This window comes from Podarcis erhardii (genome assembly GCF_964252035.2).
Source record: "Podarcis erhardii genome assembly, chromosome: 14".
NCBI classification, from domain to species: Eukaryota; Metazoa; Chordata; class Lepidosauria; order Squamata; family Lacertidae; genus Podarcis; species Podarcis erhardii.
The window spans coordinates 49,581,895-49,606,790 of NC_138503.1; the positions used below are offsets into that span (position 1 = coordinate 49,581,895).

The window sequence follows — 24,896 nt, forward strand, 5'->3', positions numbered from 1 at the left end:
CAGTATATACATAATACTAATAAAAAAAAAAAGAATAATATAGTTTCAAAGTTGAGTCAAAGCAAATTATCATCATATCATAATGTAAGCTATTCAGCTGTAATAGCAATCCAGCAACTGGGGTGGGGGGACTTGTAGAGGTTCTTGGAATGCAGTTGTGGACAGTTAAATGTTAAATGAAAAATGGTGATGACTTTTACCAAAGAACTCTAAGAAGAACAGAGGTTGGTATAATTAATATACTTTGCGACTAAGGGGGAAAGGACTAGAAAAACAAACTTCAAAAATACCGTATTTTTCGCTCTATAAGATGCACCAGACCACAAGACGCACCTAGTTTTTGGAGGAGGAAAACAAGAAAAATATATATTCTGAATCTCAGAAGCCAGAACAGCAAGAGGGATCACTGCGCAGTGAAAGCAGCAATCCCTCTTGCTGTTCTGGCTTCTGGGATAGCTGCGCAGCCTGCATTCGCTCCATAAGACGCACACACATTTCCCCTTACTTTTTAGGAGGGAAAAAGTGAGTTTTATAGAGCAAAAAATACGGTACTTAGTTCTAACTTTTTTGTTAGAGTCTTCGTGCCACCAGATGTCACTGCCACATCACGACAAGCAGTCAAGAGATGTACCCAGCGACACAAACTGTTCAGCCGCAGGAGTTTCTGTACTCCTTTCGCTCACTCAAGCAATGAGCAAGTGACTGAACAGGCCTCCTTTTCTTCCCAGAGGCAATAGATCCCCAGTCCCATCATGTTTTACAGATTTTAACATGCTCTGGAAAGCTGTTCTATTTTGTCAGTCGAAAGCGTTATTTAACTACTAATAAACAACAGTAAAATGAAGATCACAGACAGGTTTCGATAGCCATTGTCAAATAACTAAAAGGCTGTCAGATGGGAAATGGAGCAAACGTGTGGTTTTTTCCTGCTTCAGAGAGTAGGACTCAAACCAATGGCTTCAAGTTACAAGAAAGGAGATTCCGACTCAACATCAAGAATTTTCTGATGGTAAGAGCTGTTTGGCAGTAGAATGGACTCTCCTTCCATGGAGGTTTTTAAGCAGAGGTTGGGTGGCCATCTGTCATGGATGCTTTAGTTAAGATTTCTGCAGCGCAAGGGGGTTGGACTAGATGACCCTCAGGGTTCCTCTCAACTCTACAATTCTATAAGTCTTAAGCAATTAATTTTCTGAAGCAGGAAATGTTAATTACTTCCTGCGTTTAATAAGTTAGCAGATATGGAGAGCTAGTGCTTCAGCAAATGCTGTAGCTACTACATGCAAGGAGTTTGCTAAAACGTACTGCCTCTGTATTGCAGTTTGAACTGGGAAAGGCCTGATTTCTACCATCTCAGCCTACCAACTACCAAAATTTGCTTTAAATTGGATTAAGAGGGGGTTAGACAAATGCAGAGGTAAGGGGTCTAGCAATGGCTATTAGCCACGATGGTGACATGGAACCACCAGGATGCTGCTGAAAACTATTTGCTGGAGAGCAAGAATGGGAGAAGGCTGTTCCTTTTGGGATTGAGGGCTTCCCACTGAGATATCTGTTTGGTCAGCACAGGAAGCAGAATGCTGGACTACAAGGACCTTTGGTCTGAGCCAGCAAGGCTCTTCTGATGTTCTTATGAGACTGAATCTACCAGTTGCTACTAACCATATAATAGCTAAATGGAGCCATAGCAGTTTCATGTCGCAAGGAAGCACACCTCCGAATGGCAGCTCCTTAGTGAAAAGACCATCATCTCCAGGTAAAGCCTGCCCATTCATGAGGCAAGTTGAGGTGACCGCCTCAGGCAGCAGAATCCACAGGGGCAGCAGATCTGGCCTCCAGGGAATATATCGCTCAATGCTGCTGCTGTGGTAGCAGTAACAGGTTTGGTGCGCTCATTGGGAGCTGGATCTTCTGCCTCCTTAGCAGCAGCCCCAGTGCTGCCTCTGCAGTTGTCTTCTGGTGAATAGGAGGCATTGCAGGTCTCCCACCCTTGTTCTTAATGTATATCTTTATTTCTTTTTCCTGATGCAGATCTTCACTCACCCCTTGGAGGCACCAATGTGTGGTTCGCCTCAGGTGCCAAAATGCCTTGGGCTGGTCCCGACTGCCGGAAGCAGGGTGGACTAGATGAGCTTGGGTCTCATCTAGCAGGGTTCCTCCAACACTGAGGGATCCCATGGCAGATCAAGCAATCTGGAAAGGGTTCCCTGTAGGTAACAAGTCTGAAAAGCACTGATCCAACTCCCAAGAGACTGCGATCTACTCCCAGTATAAAAATATCGGCTGTGATCTACCCATTGTCATTGCCAGGAGTTGTTGAGCTGCTTTTTTTTAGGGGGGGGGGTTGACCAAAGTTGTTGAGCTTTTATGGGGGGTGGGGATAAGGAACACTACAGGAATCCAAAGGCAGTCAATATTTTAGGCATGCACTTCTCTTTACCACAAGGTATTCTTTGTAGCTATCAAAACTTTTAATTATGTTGGATGTGAAACAATCTCCCCGAATTATGGATAATCCAGATTGAATAGAGTCTCGTAAAATCACCCATGAATTCCTACTTTGACAGCAATGGGAACTTAAAGGAAAGGGCTTGCTCTAGAATGCTCCAGCCATGCAAAACTACCGTTATTAAAAAATGCCATGATGTTGGAGGATGTAATATTTGTGAATACCAGTTGCTGGAAACCACAGAAGGGGCGAGTGCACTTTCACCTGGGTTCTGTTCATGGGTTTCCCAAAAGAGGCATCTGGTTGGCCACTGTGAGAACAGAGTGCTGGACTAGATGGGCCACTGGCTTGATCCAGCAAGCTCTTCTTGCCTTCCGCTTAATATTTTGGCATTTCAAAGATAGTAATCACAAAGCAGATTTTGAAAAACGGCCCAGAACTGCTGGATGCACTTCAGCATTGATGGAGGAGAAGCTCACTCTCCCACTCACCCCATGTTCCTCTGGCCTTTCTTCTTTCTCCTCTAGTATTGCGTCAGTGCAATCACCACTACATTCCAAGTTGTTGTTTTTTTAAAAAAAATCTTTGGAGAGAGAGAGAGAGAGAGAGAGAGAGAGAGCGCGCGCGCGCGCGCACAGATGGAAAGTTTATCTCCTTGTTGACCATTCTGCTGCTAGTGCTAGGTGACCATTTTATGCTAAAGGGTTGTCCCAGGTCTCAGAACATCAGACCCCACAGCACATAACCTACTTCCCAACACTGCTGCTTTTTTGCATTGCCATGGAACACACATTTGACTCTGCTACTTATGGGATACATTCTCCCTTAATGCTTTTATATATGGAACTCTGCCCTTAAGAGTCTGTGTGCAGCCACCTCTCCCTTCAAATTCTTGCTCAGAAACCACAATTTCTGTAAAACTTACAGTGCAAAGGTTTTAGCTTAACCTGTTAATACTCATGCCCACCTAAGAATGTATGATTGTATTTGCATGCCGCAATCCTCAGAAATCCATTGGCCTCCAGGGGAAGGCCATCTTAATGGGTCCACCACTCATGTCCATAAATGGGGGATGGGGGGATGGGGACAACAACAATAACATCTGTGGCCTTCCAGAGGTTGTTGGGACTCCAACTGTTATCACCCCCGACCACTGACTATATTGGCTAGGGCTGATGGGAGTCGGAATTATTATTACAATTTTAAGGTACACACACACAGTATGCCACACTCCACATAAAACCAACCAGTCACCCTTCAAAATTAGGAAATATTCCCTGAAAAATAAATACACTTTATCTGAGTACACAGAGCAATCCTGAAGCCATCTTGACTCTCTTAAATGACCCCAAATATTTTCTCTGCAGTAGAAGTATCTTGGAAAAACTTTTCCCAATAGTTTTTTTCACTTACGCCCTCAAACCTGTAAATGGATTAACTTCCAACTTCTTTCATTCTGGTTTCTTCCCCACCCTTGGTATTCTTTGGCTCCTATATGTTAACGTGGAAAAGCCAATAAAACTTTGTATTTTCTCATGTACTTTGTACTCTTGATCTTTGCATTTGTAGGCTTTTTGGTTTGCTTTGTTCAGAGACAGCTGAAATAATATTCAAATGGATTTAGAAAACAAAGACAGGGATGCCTTTGGAAAAGAAAAATCTGCCAGGCTGAGAATTTTATATAGTTTAGCCAATTTCTGGAAACAATAGCAAAAATTACTGTACTTTTCATGTCATATATATGGTTTGCAACCACAACTTTTTTTAAAAAAAAATCTGAGCCACTATAATATAATGTAGAATACAACTTTGTTTCAAATTATTGCACAGATGGTCACTTTTAGCCTCAGTTATTTAAATACCACGAAGACTTCAAATCTAAACAGCACTCCAGGCTGTTTTGAAGCCAAAGCCAACTTCTGCCTTTAATGCCTAAGGATTATTCCATAACCTTGATAAAAAAAATGATTTCTGGTCTCACATGCAAATTTGCTTAGATACATTTTTTCACCTATTAATTAGGCTTAGCTTTAATTTGTTCAGGAAATTCTGGTACAGGAAGAAAGGAAAGGAGACTGGATACATTTTCAGTGCAGTCATCCGCTTGTCAAAGATTTATCCATTGTTATAAAACAAAAAGCACATTGCATGTGATAAAACCTTGAGATAGGAACACACACGTTTTTCCTCCTTTTGTGTACTGCCCACAACCATTAACAGGCACCAAAACCAGCAAGGGAGGTGTTCCTTCCGGTTACTGGAAAAGCAACAACTGGCATTTGCACAGAGCTTATGCAGATTCAAAGCTCTCAATTCCTTTAGGAAGGGATCAGGAGAGGGCAACAGGACTATGTTGTCCTCTCCTGTGTGTATGAATTCCTAGCAACCCTCCGCATCATCAGGAAACCTAATGAACTGGTTGTGACTGACTCATTGCAAACTGGTCAGGACCAAAAAAATCTTAAAATTCATATACAGTTGTACCTCGGAAATCAAACTGAATCCATTCTGGAAGTTCAACTTCCAAAATGTTCGGAAACCAAAGAACAGCTTTGGAAGCTCCTGCAGCCAATTGGAAGCCACGCCGGATGTTCAGGTTCCAAATAACGTTCACAAACCGGAACACTCACTTCCAGGTTTGCAGCACTCAGGAGCAGCATTCAGGCTTCCAAGGTACAACTGGAAGGTAAACTCATGGGATCTGAACTGGCAGTGGCTGACTAGGAATGAGACCTTGAGGTCAAAATACATATCTCAATGATGATATTGATATTATTGGGGGGGGGGAGTTCGCCAAAAAATCGACATTCCTGACATGTATTGCCAAATGCCTGGATTTTCCCAGACATTTTAACCAATTTTTGAAAATTCCGCCCAGACGCTGTTTCCAATAGACAAATCCCAGATATGCCCGGCAGTCCTACATTATACAAATCTATGGTGTGGCCGCATGTGGAATACTGTGTATGGTTCTTAGAATCATAGAATCATAGAGTTGGAAGAGACCACAAGGGCCATCGAGTCCAACCCCCTGCCAAGCAGGAAACACCATCTGAGCACTCCTGACATATGGTTGTCAAGCCTCTGCTTAAAGACCTCCAAAGAAGGAGACTCCACCACACTCCTTGGCAGCAAATTCCACTGTCAAACAGCTCTTACTGTCAGGAAGTTCTTCCTAATGTTTAGGTGGAATCTTCTTTCTTGTAGTTTGGAACCATTGCTCCGTGTCCGCTTCTCTGGAGCAGCAGAAAACAACCTTTCTCCCTCCTCTATGTGACATCCTTTTATATATTTGAACATGGCTATCATATCACCCCTTAACCTCCTCTTCTCCAGGCTAAACATGCCCAGCTCCCTTAGCCATTCCTCATAAGGCATCGTTTCCAGGCCTTTGACCATTTTGGTTGCCCTCCTCTGGACACGTTCCAGTTTGTCAGTGTCCTTCTTGAACTGTGGTGCCCAGAACTGGACACAGTACTCCAGGTGAGGTCTGACCAGAGCAGAATACAGTGGCACTATTACTTCCCTTGATCTAGATGCTATACTCCTATTGATGCAGCCCAGAATTGCATTGGCTTTTTTAGCTGCCGCGTCACACTGTTGTCTCATGTCAAGTTTGTGGTCAACCAAGACTCCTAGATCCTTTTCACATGTACTACTCTCAAGCCAGGTATCACCCATCTTGTATTTGTGCCTCTCATTTTTTTTGCCCAAGTGCAATACTTTACATTTCTCCCTGTTAAAATTCATCTTGTTTGTTTTGGCCCAGTTCTCTAATCTGTCAAGGTCGTTTTGAAGTGTGATCCTGTCCTCTGGGGTGTTAGCCACCCCTCCCAGTTTGGTGTCATCTGCAAATTTGATCAGGATGCCCTTGAGTCCATCATCCAAGTCGTTGGATCATCCAAGTCGTTCTGATTGCCTCACTTCAAAAGGGGTATTGTAGAATTGGAAAATGTTCAGAAAAAGGTAACCAAAATGATCAAGAGGGGTGGAGGAAGCTCTCCCATAAGGAAAGGGTACCATATTTGGAGGTTTTTGGCTTACAGGAAAGGCGATTATGAAGTGCATGGTAAGAGGTAAAATTATGTGTGACATGGAGAAAGTAAATAGAGATTTTGTTTTTCTTTCTTTCTCATAACACTAGAACTTGTGGACACCCGAGGAAGCTCAGAGTGGGAAGATTCAGGATAGACAGAAAAGAAAGTACTTCTTCACACAGTGCATAAACTTTGGAAGTTGTTCCAACAAGAAGTAGTGGTGGCCACCAATGCGGATGGCTTAAGAAGATTAGACACATTCATGAAGGATAAGACTCCCAATGGCTACTAGCCATGATGGATATGAGCTGCCTCCACAGTTGAAGGCAGCAATGCTTCTGAATAGCAGTTGCTGGGAAAAGCAGGTGGGAAGGGTACTGTTGTGCTGATGTCCTGCTTGCTGGCTTCCCAAAGGCATCTGGTCAGCTACTGTGAGAAGAGGGTGTTGCAGAAGACTGGTCACTGGCTTGATCCAGCATGACTCTTATTTTGTCCTTAAAGCCAACCATGGTTTGAAGCTGGGTTCAACAGGCACTGCGTTTGTGTCAACCAGGCATTCTTAACACTGTTAACTGTGGTGCTAATCTAAGACTTAACCACTGTTAAGTCAGGTTGTGAGAATTCACATACAAGAGAAGAAGGACTAGGGAGAAAGGGAAGGGATAGTAGTAAAGGACCACCTTCTCTTACGATCTTCTCTAGAGACCCTTCTCCAAGTATCCTCACCTTCTGTAGCCAGGTGGGAGGCTAGCAGAGAGAGGCTAGCAGAGAGGCCTCTTCTGTGGTGGAGCCCTAATAATGGATGTCAGCTCTGGTATTCTTTAGGCCAAAATTACGGTAAGTATATAATGTTATTATGGGCTTTTAACTGTATCTGGAAAGGGACATGGGTGACGCTGTGGGTTAAACCACAGAGCCTAGGACTTGCCAATCAGAAGGTCAGCGGTTCGAATCCCCGCGACAGGGTGAGCTCCCGTTGCTCGGTCCCTGCTCCTGCCAACCTAGAAGTTCGAAAGCACGTTAAAAAGTGCAAGTAGATAAATAGGTACCGCTTTATAGCGGGAAGGTAAACGGTGTTTCCGTGCACTGCTCTGGTTCACCAGAATTGGCTTAGTCGTGCTGGCCACATGACCTGGAAGCTGTACACCGGCTCCTTCGGCCAATAAAGCGAGATGAGCACTGCAACCCCAGAGTCGGCCATGACTGGACCTAATGGTCAGGGGTCCCTTTACCTTTACCTAACTGTATCTGAGCTGATCTGCAGTCAGCTGTCAGAGTAGAGCCAGGAGCTCTACCCGGGGTTCAGAGTTGGGAAGCAAAGCCAGGAGACAGAAAATCTAAAGACAGCAGAGCGAGGAAGACAGCAGTTATTCCAGCAAGGTTCCAGACAAATTGATTTACAATTATTTCTGCCTAGGAAGTCCCAAAGAGTAGCCCATAACCTGAGGTTACTTCACTTAAGGTGGTCACAGGCAAAACAGGTTTCTAGCACTATTCTAGCACTGATAGCTTGTAACAGAAAGCCTTTTCTTGCTGGTTTGCCTTTTTATTTTGTTTAATTAATCAGTTATTGCATTGTACTGTGCTTTATTATCGTAAGCCACCTTGAAGCATTACAATTTTTGCAATTAAATGCATACTTCCATAAAAGCTCTCTTCCAGCCATGGGTCAGGTTGGGGAGTGTTATGCCTGCATAGGCTTTATGATAGCAAGGACTGCAGGTGGATAATTTGTTGTTGTTGGCATCTGTCTGTCATGAGAGACAATGGAGTGCGCCTCTGGGGTGAAGTCAAACTGCTGTGTGAGCAGCACCGAAATGACCTCTCTGGGGAGGTGGCTAATTAGCTGCAAGTGAAACGATAGCATTTCAAGATAGGGTTCATCTTCACTTCCATTTGTGCCGCAATTTTCTTACAGAAATGCACAGCTATGTATACAAATGTTACATTCATACAACTGACTAATAAATAAAGGCTAAGAGCAATTGCTTTTCCTTCTGAAATACCTTCACTCTCAGCCTCCTGGCTCTCTCTCACCCAGAGCTCCACCCATCCACTCTGGCTCTCACCCAGCACCTAAACAAGCTCTCAGCTCACCTACAAAATCTCACTAAGAAGAGGGTTCCTGTAAACTGCTGACCTCACCCTGGTCTCTCACTCTAGGTTTGCCTTTTATGGGCAGGCACCAGTACCAAGATAAAGCAGATTTGGCAAGTTTCGGGGGGGGGGGGGGCAATGACAGCAAATAAGACACCCTTCCACTCACCCTTGTTTCTCTGCCCTCTGCACACTTCTCCTCTTCCAGCTGTTTCTCATATTGCCATTGTGGGTTAAAATGTATTTGCCTCTCTTCAACACTGTACTGTGACAGAATGAAGATGGAGAGAAATCAGTGATGGGACCTGAGTATTACACCTTTCTTTCCAAAAATTGACTAAACTTTTTAAAATAGCATCCTGCCCAACACAGAACTGGGTAGAAGCTTACATGTGACTTTTGGAGAAGAGGATTGAAGAAACTGGTGAAGCAATGTTTAACGATCCTCTTCGTATCAGGAATCATCTCTGCTCTTGTAGCAAGAAGGCCATATTCCTAATTTTGGAACCTGTGGTAGCCAAGAGTCTTGCCTGTGGCACTGTGTGGGGTTCCGCTCCTTGCAGCCTTTCCAACCCTCGAGCTCATCATGGCATCTTGGCTGCCTCTAGCAAGCATACTTCACTGGAAGAGAGCTGCATCTTGAAAAACAGGATTTTTCTTTTCTTTACAAGTAAAAGCTACCAACAATCAGCAACATCATTATGTAAAAGCCGCCTTTTCTATAGCGTGAGAGAGACAGGAGAAGCCATTTGCAAAGCTATTCTCTTGACAGTGGGCTTTAGCTTCCAATATGTCCACACAGCTTTTGTCTTGTGGCCTACAGAAAGAAATAAGACTGTAACAATTGGAGGCTTATATCTGCAGCCTCCTGGCAAATAGAAGGGGAAGAAATGGAGGCAGTGAGAGATTTTACTTTCTTGGGCTCCATGATCACCGCAGATGGTGACAGCAGTCACGAAATTAAAAGACGCCTGCTCCTTGGGAGAAAGGCGATGGCAAACCTAGACAGCGTCTTAAAAAGCAGAGACATCACCTTGCTGACAAAGGTCCGTATAGTTAAAGCCATGGTTTTCCCAGTAGTGATATATGGAAGTGAGAGCTGGACCATCAAGAAGGCTGATCGCCGAAGAATTGATGCTTTTGAATTCTGGTGCTGGAGGAGACTCTTGAGAGTCCCAGGGACTGCAAGAAGATCAAACCTATCCATTCTGAAGGAAATCAGCCCTGAGTGCTCACTGGAAGGACAGATCCTGAAGCTGAGGCTCCAATACTTTGGCCACCTCATGAGAAGAGAAGACTCCCTGGAAAAGACCCTGATGTTGGGAAAGATGGAGGGCACAAGGAGAAGGGGACGACAGAGGACGAGATGGTTGGATGGTGTTCTCGAAGCTACCAGCATGAGTTTGACCAAACTGTGGGAGGCAGTGGAAGACAGGAGTGCCTGGCGTGCTCTGGTCCATGGGGTCACGAAGAGTCGGACACGACTAAACGACAACAACATCTGCAGCCTCAGGTGGCAAGTGGGCAGCTGCAACTTACTCAGCTCGGCCAAGGGGGATGTGATGTAAGTGCACCAGCCCCATGCTGCTTTTGTGGGCAGTGCTGGGCCTGCAGGGTGCACAAACTGCCACATCCCTCCTGGGTGCCTTCCCCTTGGAGGATGGTTGAGCAGGGATGCAGTGGGTGTGCATTGCCCCTGCACTGCTTTTGCAGTCAGTGCTGGGCCTACAGGGCGCCCAAGCCTCCATGCCCCTCCTGGGTCCTCTCCAGTGCGTACCTTTTGCACCCTTCTTGGCCGCCAGAGGGAGGCTGGGGGGAGGGGGGGAGCAGCAGCTTGGGCAAGCTGCAAGCCGAGCCCCACACTGGGATTTCGGGAAGCCCGGGCTTGCGTGCCACCTTCCACTCTGTGCCCGATGTGCTGCCCCAAAGGATAAGTGCCCCCTGAGGTGACCCACCTCCCTCTCTGCCCCTCTAGCTACGCCACTGGAATCATGTAAGGGCTGCCCATGCCTGTAACTGTTGTTGTCAGGTTCTCAGGTTCTTTGAGTCTGGCCTGTGGTTGACACCTGGGTGGACTGTGTGAACCCCAGCCTCAGAGCCCTTTACAGGCAGAGAAGGGAACTTCAATAGGCAGCACTCAAACCTGTGCAGGCACCACAAATCCTCTGTATTGGTCTTGTCACATCAAAAGCAGGCATTCTGCCATTGCCAGGTCAAAAGCTCAGGACTTGCTGCTCTTTCAAGACCCGCCTTACAGCCCCAGACTCAAAACGACTGACCTCAGGGACATTGTGCTGGAGAATATGCATTTTTAGATTTGTATTGAGTACAGCTGTGCATAGCTCTAGCCTGGTCCTGGCAGTGATCTATAATATCTTTCACATATGGGTGGCCAACTGGATGAGATAAACATTAGAATGACTGATTTATGCATATTATTTCACTCTAACAATTAACCATATGATTCTTCAACATCAACTTTGTTGGACTGGTCATGTTGTGCGGATGCCTGATTATCGTCTTCCAAAGCAATTACTCTATTCTGAACTTAAAAATGGAAAGCGTAATGCTGGTGGTCAACAAAGGAGCTTTAGAGACTCTCTCAAGGCAAATCTAAAAACTGAAGTATAAACATCATCAACTGGGAAACACTGGTCTGTGAGCGCTCCAATTGGAGGACAGCCTTTACCAAAGGTGTCATGGGCTCTGAAGATGCTCCAACTCAGGATGAAAGGGAGAAACATGCTAAGAGGAAAGTACATCTGGCAAACCGTCCACAGTCATTTACAGACCTACTGTTAAAACCATGTTCATGGAAGACAATCTTACTTGGTTATGAGTGATCGCCAAAGAAGATATCATCAACCTTGTAAAAAAATGAGCAGCTCCATAGCATACACTTTACACAAGTCCTAAGAAAATTCAATAGTGGGGTGCTTTGTTTTGTTTATAAAATGCTTCAAAAATCAGAACTGGCGTTCAAACAATATCTCAGCTTTGTACGTTAGGAGAATGTGGGAGGTCTGTGTTCTTGCAACAACTATGGCAATAAGGAGATTTTGTTTAATTTTCTTGCTCATTTTCGATTATTATGCTAAGTTTACAAAACACTGAAGTATGACTGACAAAGTGTGAGGTCAATCTACTTTCACCTTTCTCTACAGTTCAACTAATGGCAATGGGCCAGACTTCTGAAGTGCTGGTTAAATAATACATACGCAATATATCTTTCCCAATTTAAGATGATGGATCTATTTCCCTAGTACAATTTTATTTATAAAGCAATGGTTTCAAATTCAAAATGAGAACAGACATCATACATCTCTGAAATTTACAATGTGTGGCAAAGACCAGTCAAATTAAAGGGAAGACCACTACATTGACACTGCTTTTAGCAATTAGCACCATAATCAGAGGCAGATCTACTGGGTTCAGCAGTCCTCAGGAATGATTTGGTTTTATACTGCATCAATCCCTGACTTCAGCATTCTCTTACTACCATATATGAATTCTCCCAGACACACATACACAATGATTAACTCATCCAAGAGCCAATTAGAGTTGGCAAACGACCATTCAATTTTGTGCTCTGTGCATATACTCTTTGTCTTGGATTTTAGGTTTATTATTAACACAACAGGGTGATTTGACTCACATAATTTTGCTGAACCCTGCCCCCAGTTCTCGCTAGACCATGTTAAAAGAAATAACTGGAAGATATAAATGTGCAGGCAAACAGGCCAGATAACCCAAAGAGTTCCTGGATCTCCGCATGACTGAGCCTAAGGTTTCAGACATAGTGAAATCATGCTATTAAGGAATTGATGCCATCCACATTCCAACCATAAAGTGATACAGTGGTACAGAAAGATGGCTCAATTAATGACAATTAAAAGTCTTCTCACAGCAGAACATTATAATCACTTGGGTCATCCTGGGTGGTCTATGCAGGTAAATTTCCAATTCCAAAGGAAGACTCTGAATGTTGTAATATTTGCAGCTTTACCAACAAATAAACTCCAAACTTAGGTAGTGAACACATCTGAGGGATGTGGGTGCCACACAAACCTCAGTTTTGTTTTTAATAAAGATCTGCATTGCACATAGGAGACAAATCACCTGTTATTTTTGTGTTCTTTGATTTTTCTGCTTTAAGTGATCAACAGTACTTGGAATTATTTAGTTCAGTTGAACAAAGTTCACTTAACCAGTTCAAAAATCTGTGAATGCCACCCGAAAATCATTCCCATAACTGCTGCCTAAACTAAAGGTGAATTAAGTTCATTCTGGGGCAGAAGTTTCTGCTAGTTCACATTCACTTCCCCCATCCAACCACAGCTGGTCTGAACCATTAGTTTTCATTTTTTAAAAAGTCAGTTGCATATCTATAAAGGAAGTTAGAAAGCAAAACTCTGGGCAACATTCTAAAGCTTATTAGGCAGATATGGAGTAACCGCTGTTGCTACGGTCTTTAAGTCACTTAATCACTGTAGCTAAGCAATCAGAAGGAAGCAATGTGAGGTGTTTCAGCATCTTCTCTGCTGAAAGGATTCTCTGGCTTCTAACAAGAGTAGCTTGCAGGGAGCAGTACAGGTTCAGGAACAAAGCAGATGACGCCTTGTGCCTTTAACAGCTGTGTAGAGGCAGGGTAATCTTTTTTCTAGTATGTAAGTACAATTATGAGAAAAGCAGTCTGTCATACATTTGATTACTTGTGTGTGGCCCTGATTTGCTTTTGAATCCTATACTTCAGCACAGCAACTGAATTCTGAATGCTGATTTTCTTTTTCTGCCAAGAATGAACTTTTTATGAACTAATGTTTGGATGACCTTGAACCAGTTCTTTTTGTGAAAGGATGAGCTTGAACCAGAACTACTTCCTTTTTGGAGAGAATGAACTTGACTTAGAACTAGTTCCTTTTTAAAAATGAACTTTTGAAGAACTGGCAGTCAATATACAGTAGTACCTCCAGTTACGTAACCCTCTGGTTATGTAAACTTCAGGATGCGAAAGCGGCAAAACCAGAAGTATGTGACTGGGTTTCACCGCTCACGCATCCGCAGAAGCGGTCCTCAGGTTGCGGAAACCTCGGGATCCGACCAGATCTCCAGAACGGATCCCGTCCGCAACTGTACTGAGGAATATAAGACACCAGAAGAAGGGAGGAAATGAGGGAGAACAATAGAAAAGTTAGTCAGGTAGTCCAGAAAATGTATGTGATGGGTTTTGCTGCCTCCCACTGCTTTGCTTTCTGTCTCTCTCTTTTTCTCTGATTCATACATACCTTGGCTTGTTCCAGTATATTAAATTCCATTATAGTTACTGTATTAGCATAGCACATATTGATTCACTTAAGTATTTGGCTCTCAGATGAAGTTGTCTTAAAGGGAATGCAATATGTTAGCAACTTTCAGAATTCCTAATATCTTCCATGCTTTTTCCAAAAACTCTAGCAAGTCAAGCTGGTGATGGGTTGTCAAAAACCTAGACAAATGCTACAATTGAAAACAGTAAAAGGTTTCGAAAATCTGGTAACCAAAGTTAGACAACAGTTCAATCAGCACCTGTGACATTTTAGTAATAGATATGTTTGTCATTCCAGCTCTTTGAATTCACTATTCCTGCATGACTATTTGCAGAAGTCTTCTCTCTTATGATAAGGATGCCAGACAAAACAACTGAATGCAAGGTTTACTCATCAGGAAAACAATCACACAAGGACAGTATGAAGGCCCGGTATGCACCAAAATGGCAACAATGTATCCTTTTATTGATGATAACACATGAAAGCGTCCATAATTTTGTTATCTCACATGAACATGTAGGTAATTAAAATAAAAATCTGCCAGAATTTTGGACCCTTGAAGTGGTATTATCCTTTGGGAATCGAGTAACTTCTTGGAGAAAAAACATTCCTGAGGTCGTCCCAGTTGAAAACTGCAATCAGGGCCTTGAAATGTTTTTGAGGTGATTATCTATCATCTGAGGAAGATCTTCAAAACAGGACCTTATCTGGAAGCCTGTCTGCTGTCAGCTTAAAATAATGCTTGGAGCATTCTTCAATACAGTACAATTACTTTTGTGCTTTATGGTTCTTTGTAAGCCTTGCTGAAATGTACTTTGCAAGTGTGATGATATTTTGTCTACTTTACTGTAAACTTCTCATAATTGTTGTTCTTACAGTTGTGTGCATTTCAGCACTATTTTGTGGTTGCTGATTAAAAGAAACAAAACTTTCAAGAAAAATAAAGGAAGACCAACATAAGCCAACAGCTTCCAGACCTTCAACTTTGACTACAAGTTGAGTAATGAAACCTGCAGGTAACAGACTAAAGACGCCTCAAGCAATTAAAGATTTCAGCTGCTTCAATGGAAGTTAATCATTTCAGTTGGGTTTAAAACCATTATTATGGAGGGAATTGCCACTAACAGATGCAAAACCCTTAATAATAATTATGTAGGAAAAAGCTAAAGGAAATAGTTCCCAAAAGAAGAGCAGAAAAATACCGGTAGGAATCAAAGTCTTGTCGCTGCTGCTGCTTTAATATGGATCAATTATTTTTCATCACCTTTGCAATACTGGAAGAAATTTGCTTAAAAAGAGGGAGGACAAAGTTGGGGGGGGGAATACTGCTTTTGAAAGAGAGTTTAAATTTCACAGGGCTGCTTAAAGGCTAGGAACTATATTCAGCTCTGGTCCTGTAATAAAATGCAGATATATGGGTGTGGGAAGGCTTGATAGGATGATGTTTTCATGATAACAACTGTAGAACTTTTCGGATCCGCTCACATTTCTCCAGTTGGCTTGAATCTTCTCTTTCAGAATTGTCATATTCCTTCATGACAGCTTCTGCTTTCTGCACAGTTACGTCTCGCGCACTGCCTTGGAGTCCTTCAAGGTACCGCAGCAAAATGGAAAAATATTCATCAGGAACCTTCATGGTGAAAAGGAAGAGAAAGTGAAGGATCCGTTATTCAATGACTTTGGGTTGAGACACCAGCAACACCGATAGAATGGTGTTTAAGTTAAACCATGCCTCCCACTGGGGGAAAAAAATCTTTTTTTACTGAAGACTTTTCATGGCGACTGCAGGTAACAGGACTGATTCTAAGATTTTCAATATTATCACCTTCATGAGGAGCAACCACCACCCCAAGAAAACATTTTTCAGAACCTTCCACATGGTCATACTGATGTGAGCTAAGTATTTAAAGGGGTATTAAAAGTTCACTCTATACTTAGCTGGATAATTTATTTATTTTTAATTTGCTCTTGTCTACACACAAAAAAAACCTTATACAAGTACACAGCCATAAAATGTACTGCATGACTGAGGTCAGTCCAAATCTCTCAGCATTCCCTGCCTCGCATCTTGTTTTTAAAATGGAACAATGGCTTAAACTCCTTGGAGGAAGGGTGGGATAAAAATACAAAGTACACAATGGCGATTTCCTTAAAAACACCACTGCTGCCACACCGGACCAACAGTCTTCAAAGGAACTGAATACAGAGGGCTAGGAGAGTTCACATTAAGCCACCCCACTCCTTCTTCTCCTGTTGATGAAATTCTTGGAAGTCGGATATAAAGGCATAGGACAGATCCCAGGCTTTTAATTTCTAACTATACCCATGCGGTGCCTTCTAAGAAACCGGTAGCCAGCTCGCCCCATGCCCAAACTGGAAACAGGGAGGGGTTAGGGGAAAGACGACATAGAACCACACACACAAAAAGGAGTGGAAACGTGACAACACAGACTGTGGGAAAAGTTCAAAATGAAGTGTCAGAATGAAGGGTAGATTGCAGATAAAACAGAGGGTGGGAGACTTCACAAAAGGAAAGCCTCTAAAGAGAACTTTTTAGATCCAACTTCCTTTGACCTTAGGCTCACTCTAGAGCGCAGGATGCCTCCTCCCCTTGGAGAGGAGGTAAAAGGCTGTAAGTGACTCTGCTCAATCTGCACAGGAGGAGGTGCCTTGCCATGGGTTAGGAATATACAGCATAATCTAACAAATTAATGATTAACTATGTGCTGGTAGTTTGTTTTATCATTTAACATGCAACAAGACTTTTGCTCAGCCCCGTGACTATATAAAGATGGACATTTTGCTACTGTTTAAAGGGCGGGGGGGGGAGAGAGGGCACCAGAACATACCTTGTCTTTTTCATACATGTGTAAAAGAAGCCAAGTTTGCCTTGTCTTCTGAAACTTCCACTCTTTGGGACTTTCAGACCAGCTGAAAGAAGAGAAATAAATTGAAGTAATTCAACATTATAATATTTTTTAAAAAGAAAATGAACTTCTGTTTCTCATGAAACCTTAAATGAGAGCCTCAAACCTTCCAAAACCATACCTTAGTTCAAACAGAGATTGAACTAGGGAGGGGGGAAACCACTGGTGAACACAGAGATTGGGAGGATAAAAGCATGTGAAAAGTACCTTTGCTTCAAGTAACCACAGGTTCAGCAACAGTGTTGGGAGGAAAACTCCTCTGGTGCCGCCCGAGAATGCATAAACAGTTCAGAAGTTTCAGTCTCTTTCCAGCTGTGTGAAATTCAAGGAGTTCAATTGCCAACACAGTTTGATTGGCGCTTTGTGTTTCCAGGTGTATGTGTTTATTTCTTGCCCCAAAGAGATGTGGACTTTTTAGCTGTTTAATTTTACACACTGTACATATTAAATTATTTGCAATATCTGCAAATGCTTTCCCAAATATCTCACTGGCAAACTTTAAATATACAGAAATACAGTGGTGCCTCGCAAGACGAAATTAATTCGTTCCACAAGTTTTTTCTTCTTGCAAGTTTTTCGTCTTGCGAAGCACGGTTTCCCATAGGAATGCATTGAAAATCAATTAATGCGTTCCTAGGGAGACCGCCTTCAGACCGCCTTCTTCTGAAGGCTGGCGGGGGGGGGGGGAGAAGGACTTTTCTCCCCACCGCCAGCCTTCAGAACAGCCTTCTGAAGGCTGGCGGTGGGAAGAAAAGCCCTTCTCCCGCCGCCAGCCTTCAGAAGAGTTCCTACAGGGCTGCCTAGGCTGCGGATAGCAGCCTGCTGTCCGGTGCGAGGGACGCTCTGAAGCAGAGCGCCCCTCGCGCGGGGCAGACATCTGCAGCTTGGGGAGCCCTGCAGGACTTCCCCGCAGGGCTCTCCAAGCTGCGGATAGCAGCCTGCTGCCCCGCGTGAGGGGCGCTCTGCTTCAGAGCACCCCTCGCGCGGGGCAGACATTCGCAGCTTGGGGAGCCCTGCAGGACTTCCCCGCAGGGCTCTCCAAGCTGCGGATAGCAGCCTGCTGCCCCGCGCGAGGGGCGCTCTGCTTCAGAGCACCCCTCGCGCAGGGCAGACATCTGCAGCTTGGGGAGCCCTGCAGGACTTCCCCGCAGGGCTCTCCAAGCTGCAGATAGGGGCAGCAGGCTGCTATCCGCAGCTTGGAGAGCCCTGCGGGGAACTCTTCTGAAGGTTGGCGGGGGAGAAGGGCTTTTCTTCCCACCGCCAGCCTTCAGAACAGCCTTCTGAAGGTTGGCGGTGGGGAGGAAAAACCCTCCTCCCACCGCAAGCCCTGGGAACAGAGGAGAGGCGCTGCGCGCCTTCTCCTCTGTTCCCAGACCTCCCACCACAAGCCTTCAGGACAGATCCGGGAACAGAGGAGAAGGCGCGCTGCGCTTCCCCGCTGTCCCCGGAGATTTCCCTATGGGCTTTCGTCTTGCGAAGCAAGCCCATAGGGAAATTCGTCTTGCGAAGCCACTAAAAAATCGGAAAACCCTTTCGTCTTGCGGGTTTTTTGTTTAGCGAGGCATTCGTCTTGCGGGGCACCACTGTAGTTCAAGGGTTTCAGGTGTCAACATGAAGCTGCTTTCTGTGCAATTGTTACAGAGTAAACATGGCCTAAAAGCTAATGCATGTTGCTGGAAATTGAGGCTGTATCCATGCTAAGGCTTTAGCATTTAAGAAGAGCCTGCTGGAATTAGGCAATGGTCTATCAAGTCCAGAATCCTGCTCTCACAATAGCCAACCAGGTGCCTGGAGGGAAACCGCAAGCAGGATTTCAGCACAAGAGCACTGTCTCTTCCTGTGGTTTCCAACAACTGCTCTTCAGAAGCATTGCTGCAGTTGCAGAGGCAGAGCACAACCATCATGGAGCCTTCTCCTCCACTGATTTGTCTGATCTTATTTTAAAGCCATCTCTGCCTCCTGTGTGAGTTTCACAGTTTAACCATGTGCTATGTACACGGATTGAACAGAACTGATTTTCCTGTATGCACTTTTGTTTAACTTTGCCCACATATGAGCACCTTCAGCCTTAAGCTTCCCAAATCTATCTTGACATTTCCCATTCACACTAGTGGGCAGTGCTTGATGGGCTATAGTAGGATGGTAGACCCTTGTCCTCCCCCTCAATTACTGCTTTCTCTGTTAGAGAAACCTGAGGTCCTTTGAGGGTATGTGCACAGGTGGAAGGAGGTACCTTCACTCTCTAGACCAGGGGTCAGCAAACATTTTCAGCAGGGGGCCGGTTCACTGTCTCTCAGACCTTGTGGGAGCCGGACTATATTCTGGGGAAAAAAATAATGCCCCACAAATAACCCAGAGATGCATTTTAAATAAAAGGACACATTCTACTCATGTAAAAACGCTTTGATTCCCAGACCATCTGTGGGCCAGATTTAGAATGTGATTGGGCCGGATCCGGCCCCTGGGCCTTAGTTTGCCTACCCATGCTCTATACCCTTTCCTCCCCACACACAGAAAGCAGAGGGGATGGCTTAGAGGAGGTTGCCTTCAACAGCCATTGTAAATCTGCACAAAACCTACGGCATGTATTACAAATAAAATAAGAAGCATGACACACTCTCTCTCTCTCTCTCTCTCTCTCTCTCTCTCTCTCACACACACACACACAGCGCCAAAACAGGATGGGATAACAAATAGATTTTTGTTTATGACCTGAAAGGCCAGTTTTGTGCAAAACAGCTGCATTAAAAATGAATATATGTGTGCATTTACTGAGAAAGTGGCTTCACCAACAGTAAGTGGAAGTAGGCACACTGCTTCCTTTCCTTTTGGTTGACAAAATGAAAATGTCTAGGATGTCCTCAGGTGAGAAGCAAATGGAAGCAGATGGTGTGGTGATAGAGACCACCCAATGAAACACCACCACATATATCACCCACCAAAATGTGGTCTTATAATGTGCTTCAGCACATCTACATCCAGGTAACACGTTTTGGATCCCTCTCTCCCCACATCGGACCCTCTGTTGACTGGCAAAATCTGAATTGGGGAAAAGGTGAAGGCTGCCACTTGCATGAGGGGGGAATATTATGTTGGCACCAGGGGGAAAAGGCTGAGGCACATTAAACTCCCATGTGGACAAGCTAATAGAGAGAAGAAAAGAACTGAAGTTGAACTCTCATTACAAAACATTCTAGTATAGATTTTTTTTGGTCTATATTATCGGTGTGTGAGAGAGGATGGTGAAATGTAAAACTTAAAGATGCGAAACTTTAAAATTGAATGTTCCTACAGCCTCAACCACTATTTTGTAGAGGTATGGATGCAAGGAAGATCTAGTGTATGATTCTTCACTTGACATAGTAATAATAAACTCAAAAATAAATTGGAAAGGGAATTCTGCAAGAGTGCTAATATAGTTCAAACGCTGTCAAGTCTGATACACTGAAACAGACCACAAATTAAATTTGTTCTACCCTAGTGAATAAATTGCTCAGTGAACTCAGTATAATCGCAAGATTTGGCCAGGAGGGCTTTGTGAGAACTAAATATAAAAATATCCGCTTCCTTTTCTAGACTCAAAAGTCTCTAAAATTATCAGAAAATGGGTTGATTGGGCTGCATTTCCAGCCAGAGCACTTACACAATACAATCAATGTATATCTATCTTAAATAACAATGGGAACAATGAGGAAAGAAATATATAATATAGAACAAAAATAGCTTCAGAACACTTACTGAATTCAAAGTTTGAAAAGTCTTTGGCATAGCCCCTTAGACACTATATCCTAATTAAGCCGAAGTATGTGTATCTGAAATAAATGCATATACTTCCCCAGCTTCCACCTTTCTGTCTTTTGCCTTGTGTAGAATGTTATACAGTGGTACCTTGGGTTACATACGCTTCAGGTTACAGACTCCGCTAACTCAGAAATAGTGCTTCAGGTTAAGAACTTTGCTTCAGGATGAGAACACAAATCGTGCTCCGGCGGCGCAGCGGCAGCAGGAGGCCCCATTAGCTAAAGTGGTGCTTCAGGTTAAGAACAGTTTCAGGTTAAGAACGGACCGCCGGAACGAATTAAGTACTTAACCCGTGGTACCACTGTACTGTAAGCTTATCGGGGTCTGTAAGGTGCAATACGCAACAAACTCTCTCTCTCCAACAGCAGCTCCAACAACAGCTCTACTACTGAATCAATAAGTTGCAAAAGCCACAATTTATTGGACATATGTAAGCCTCCAGGTGTGTCCAAAATAAATTTTCAAGCAGAGCAGTCTTGCAAATGTCAATCACTGCAACCCTTCATTTCAATATTGAGCTTGGAATTCAAAGCAAAGATTAACAGGGAACCTTTTTGGGCCCATGGGCGCATTTGAAATTTTGAAAAAGGGCCATCAGCGTTGGTCACAAAATGGCTGTTGTGGGACTGTGGCATAACACAAAATGGCTGTGACATATAAAAGAGCAGAATAAAAGACAGAACTACGAGGTGGTGCAGGTGTGCCCCCCTCCATCGGGAAAAGAGGCACGTACATCTCTGCACTTGCTCACAGAGTGAAAAGATTTGCTCCTACCCTCTGTTTAGAACAGAAGAAAAAGTGAGTATCCAATCTTGTTAAGTTATGCCACCTTTCAGCCAAGAAGGCTGCCAAGAATAAACAGATCCATGAAAATACATACAAACGATACAATACAAATCTTGACATCCAACCAACGATGGACATGTCTAAGCAAAGTGCCTCACACTGCAAATTGATTCTGGAGGCTTTCTGCTTCCTTCTGACCCCCCTGCAAATATAGCTCCTGGTAAGGTGGGAATGGGGATTTAGACTCTTGTTGTTACTGCAAAAAGAAGGGCATAAAGGGCATAAAAAAGGATGAATGCTGAATATAAACCTTCTACCTTCTGTGATTAGTAACTGCAGCAGTAGCTACTAGGTCCAATCTTAAGAGAAAGACCCGGACACAGTAAACCAAGGAAATTTAACAGGGAAATGATTACATTACCATGTCAGCATGACTCCTAACACCCACCTCCTTCAACTGGAAGTCATTTAGCTTATAGGTTGCCCATGTGTGTGGCATTATTGTGCAAACACTGCGTAAAACCTACATGTGGGTTTGGGAGAAAGCCAGCTGCTCCATCAGACACCTATGCACTGAGCATCATGTCCAAACAGGGGCATGCAAAGGACTGATAAGGTTGCCATATGAGAGGTGTGCCCCAATCTCATTGCATGGATCAGTCCTGTGTTAATTTGTGTCCCCACTACATATGATACGATATGATAATCTTTATTGTCATTGTCCCATACAGAACAACGAAATTGAAAAAAATCTACATCACACATCCAAAACCCAACAAACCTGCTATGCCAGCCTGGCTGTGCAGAATTAGTAAAGCCATTATCTGCATAGCATTAAAATATTTATCAGACTACTTATTTTTATTCTGTGCTGACTATGAGACAATGCAGATGTGCTAATAGTTCTGTCCAGATGTCCATGTTATCTTACACCTAATTCTGGTCAGCTTCAGGGTTGAGGTCAGCACTGATTAGGCAACACTGCAACATGAAAGAGGAAAAGCAACTTATTTTCATTTCCCTCCCACAACGAACATCTTGGGGGGTAGCTGCGGAGGGGAAAGTGGGCCCCAACTGCTGGCACGAGTATCGCTCAAGCATGCGGGATCATTTACAAACAGGGTGGCTAATCCCTCTCATTTATACACATTTTTTTAAAACAACCACCAGGCGATGGATATGTTACCAGCCTCAGGGGAATGTAAAAAAAAAGAAAGAGAGGCATAATACTGTCTCATTTTCTTCTTCCCCCGCAATACCACAATGTCACAAACTGTCTGATACATGCATTAAAAATATTCTTGGTGGGGAGCAGATCTGAGCTTGGCTAAGCCTGACAGCTTATTTTGGATGTTTCCAACGGATTAGAGGGTTTTCTGGTTGGTTTCATTTTTTATTTATTTTTCATTTGGAGAGGATTCCACCCTCCCCCCTTCTTCCTGGCCTCATTTGAGTTTTAAGAGGAAAAACAACATGGAAGAATATGGGAGGGGAAGGTGCTCTTATTAAAACACCCAAAACCAAACTATTTGCTCATGTCACATATTATGTATCTGAACAGCTTCTAAGGTCCCAAGTGCTGTAGTGTCCCCTCATTCGGCTTCACCATTTTCTCTTTGAAATCTCAAAAGATGACTTTTTAAACAAGCAAGTTAGTTTTTGCTTTTTTCATTTTACAATAATTTGCAGTGTCTAAGCAGTATGTAGGATATAATATGCAGCTGGATAATGATGATGACAGAAAAAGGCACAGGGAATACTTTGCACATCACAAAATCCTCACACAAAAGGTTCTTTTATGAAGGTGTTAATGTGCAATCTACACATCGCTCACCCCATGCAATGGTGTCACACATGAAAATGCCTCCCTCCCGGGTTAGAAGCTGCTTGTAACATGTGAAGTAGCCCATGTCTGTAGTCTGTCCCATGACCGGAATCCCAAGGCAAGTCACTCCTTCTGCCTTGGCTCTTCCTGCCCCCACCCAACTGCAATATGGGATAACAGTGACCTAGCTTACAAGGTTGTTGTAAAGGACAACATAATATATGAAAAGTGCTTTGAACACTCACCCCAAAGCACTATATAAATGCTATTACAGATTGTTCCCTAAAATGCAGTGTCACAGGAGAAATGTGGCTTATATGTACAGTGGAAACTCGTGTTATCTACTGTCCTCCTTGCGAACACTGCGGGTTACGAGCTCTGCTAACTTGGAAGTAGATGCCCCTTGTTGCGAACTTTGCCCCAGGATGCGAGCGGAAGTCACACGCCGGCAGTGCAGCAGGCGGCATTAGTGAAAGCGCGCCTCATGTTATGAGTGGTTTCGGGTTACAAATGGACCTCCGGAATGGATTAAGTTCCTAACCAAAGGTACCACTGTACAGTATGTACTGGCTAAACATTCCCCCATTGGCTAGCAAGAGTAAACTTACACCTTAATAACTTTTAACATATTTTATTGTTGTACTGTGTATTTTGGGTCTATGGACCGCAATGAAGCACTGTGTGTGTGTGTGTGTGTGTGTGTGTGTATTAGGTGCTCAAAATCACACCTTCAGTCCATTGTCACAATGGTGAGACACAACAGCACCCTAGAATCATAGAATGATAGAGCTGGAAGAGACACAAGGGCCATCGAGTCCAACCCCCTGCCAAGCAGGAAACACCATCAGAGCACTCCTGACATATGGTTGTCAAGCCTCTGCTTAAAGACCTCCAAAGAAGGAGACTCCACCACACTCCTTGGCAACAAATTCCACTGTCAAACAGCTCTTACTGTCAGGAAGTTCTTCCTAATGTTTAGGTGGAATCTTCTTTCTTGTAGTTTGGAACCATTGCTCCGTGTCCGCTTCTCTGGAGCAGCAGAAAACAACCTTTCTCCCTCCTCTATGTGACATCCTTTTATATATTTGAACATGGCTATCATATCACCCCTTAACCTCCTCTTCTCCAGGCTAAACATGCCCAGCTCCCTTAGCCGTTCCACATAAGGCATCGTTTCCAGGCCTTTGACCATTTTGGTTGCCCTCCTCTGGACACGTTCCAGTTTGTCAGTGTCCTTCTTGAACTGTGGTGCCCAGAACTGGACACATTACTCCAGGTGAGGTCTGACCAGAGCAGAATACAGTGTGCAATGTAAGCGCAGTGTGCAATGTAATACCCTGTGCAATGTAAGTGCAGGAACACCTCCCAGAATCTTTCAGAACAAGGAGTTTGGCTGAAGAGCTTCTGAACTACTCCTTTCCAGCCATGCAGGAGGATGAGGAGAATGTGTGTTAGCCTGGAAGGTGGTTAGGCTTGTTCATGTCTTGCTAAACCTTTACATACAAATGCAGCCAACAAATCCTAAGATACATTTTGATACTAACCCAGGTAGTATCAAACTTGTCTACACACAATCTCTAGCAAAGATATTCTATCCAACAGAAACCTGCAGAAGAACGTTAATAATCAGACGCTGTCTGATGTTGTCATTACAAGATCTAATGTAGCATT

The 24,896-nt window shown here is 43.7% G+C and overlaps 2 protein-coding genes and 1 long non-coding RNA gene across 4 annotated transcripts in view; 1 reads left to right on the forward strand and 2 right to left on the reverse strand.

Moving 5' to 3' along the window:
- The window catches only part of LOC309329350 (cytochrome P450 2W1-like), a 35,597-nt gene extending 26,292 nt beyond the window's left edge, over positions 1–9,305 (reverse strand). Inside the window, 2 exon segments of the mRNA XM_081840169.1 lie at positions 8,750–8,845; positions 8,971–9,305. Of these exon segments, the coding sequence (XP_081696295.1) occupies positions 8,750–8,799 (50 nt within the window). The 5' untranslated portion in view covers positions 8,800–8,845; positions 8,971–9,305.
- Positions 556–15,204, forward strand: LOC309329393. The gene is made up of 2 exons (XR_014151120.1): positions 556–1,009; positions 14,184–15,204. It is a non-coding gene; the product is annotated as an uncharacterized lncRNA (long non-coding RNA).
- The window catches only part of CHLSN (cholesin), a 150,000-nt gene continuing 139,434 nt past the window's right edge, over positions 14,331–24,896 (reverse strand). For both annotated transcript variants that reach the window (XM_081840113.1, XM_081840114.1), the window contains exons 4-5: positions 16,736–16,817; positions 14,331–15,516 (exon numbers count right to left, since the gene is read on the reverse strand). In XM_081840113.1, coding sequence (XP_081696239.1) covers positions 15,334–15,516; positions 16,736–16,817 — 265 coding nt within the window. In that variant the 3' untranslated portion in view covers positions 14,331–15,333. The remainder of the gene's footprint in view (positions 15,517–16,735; positions 16,818–24,896) is intronic.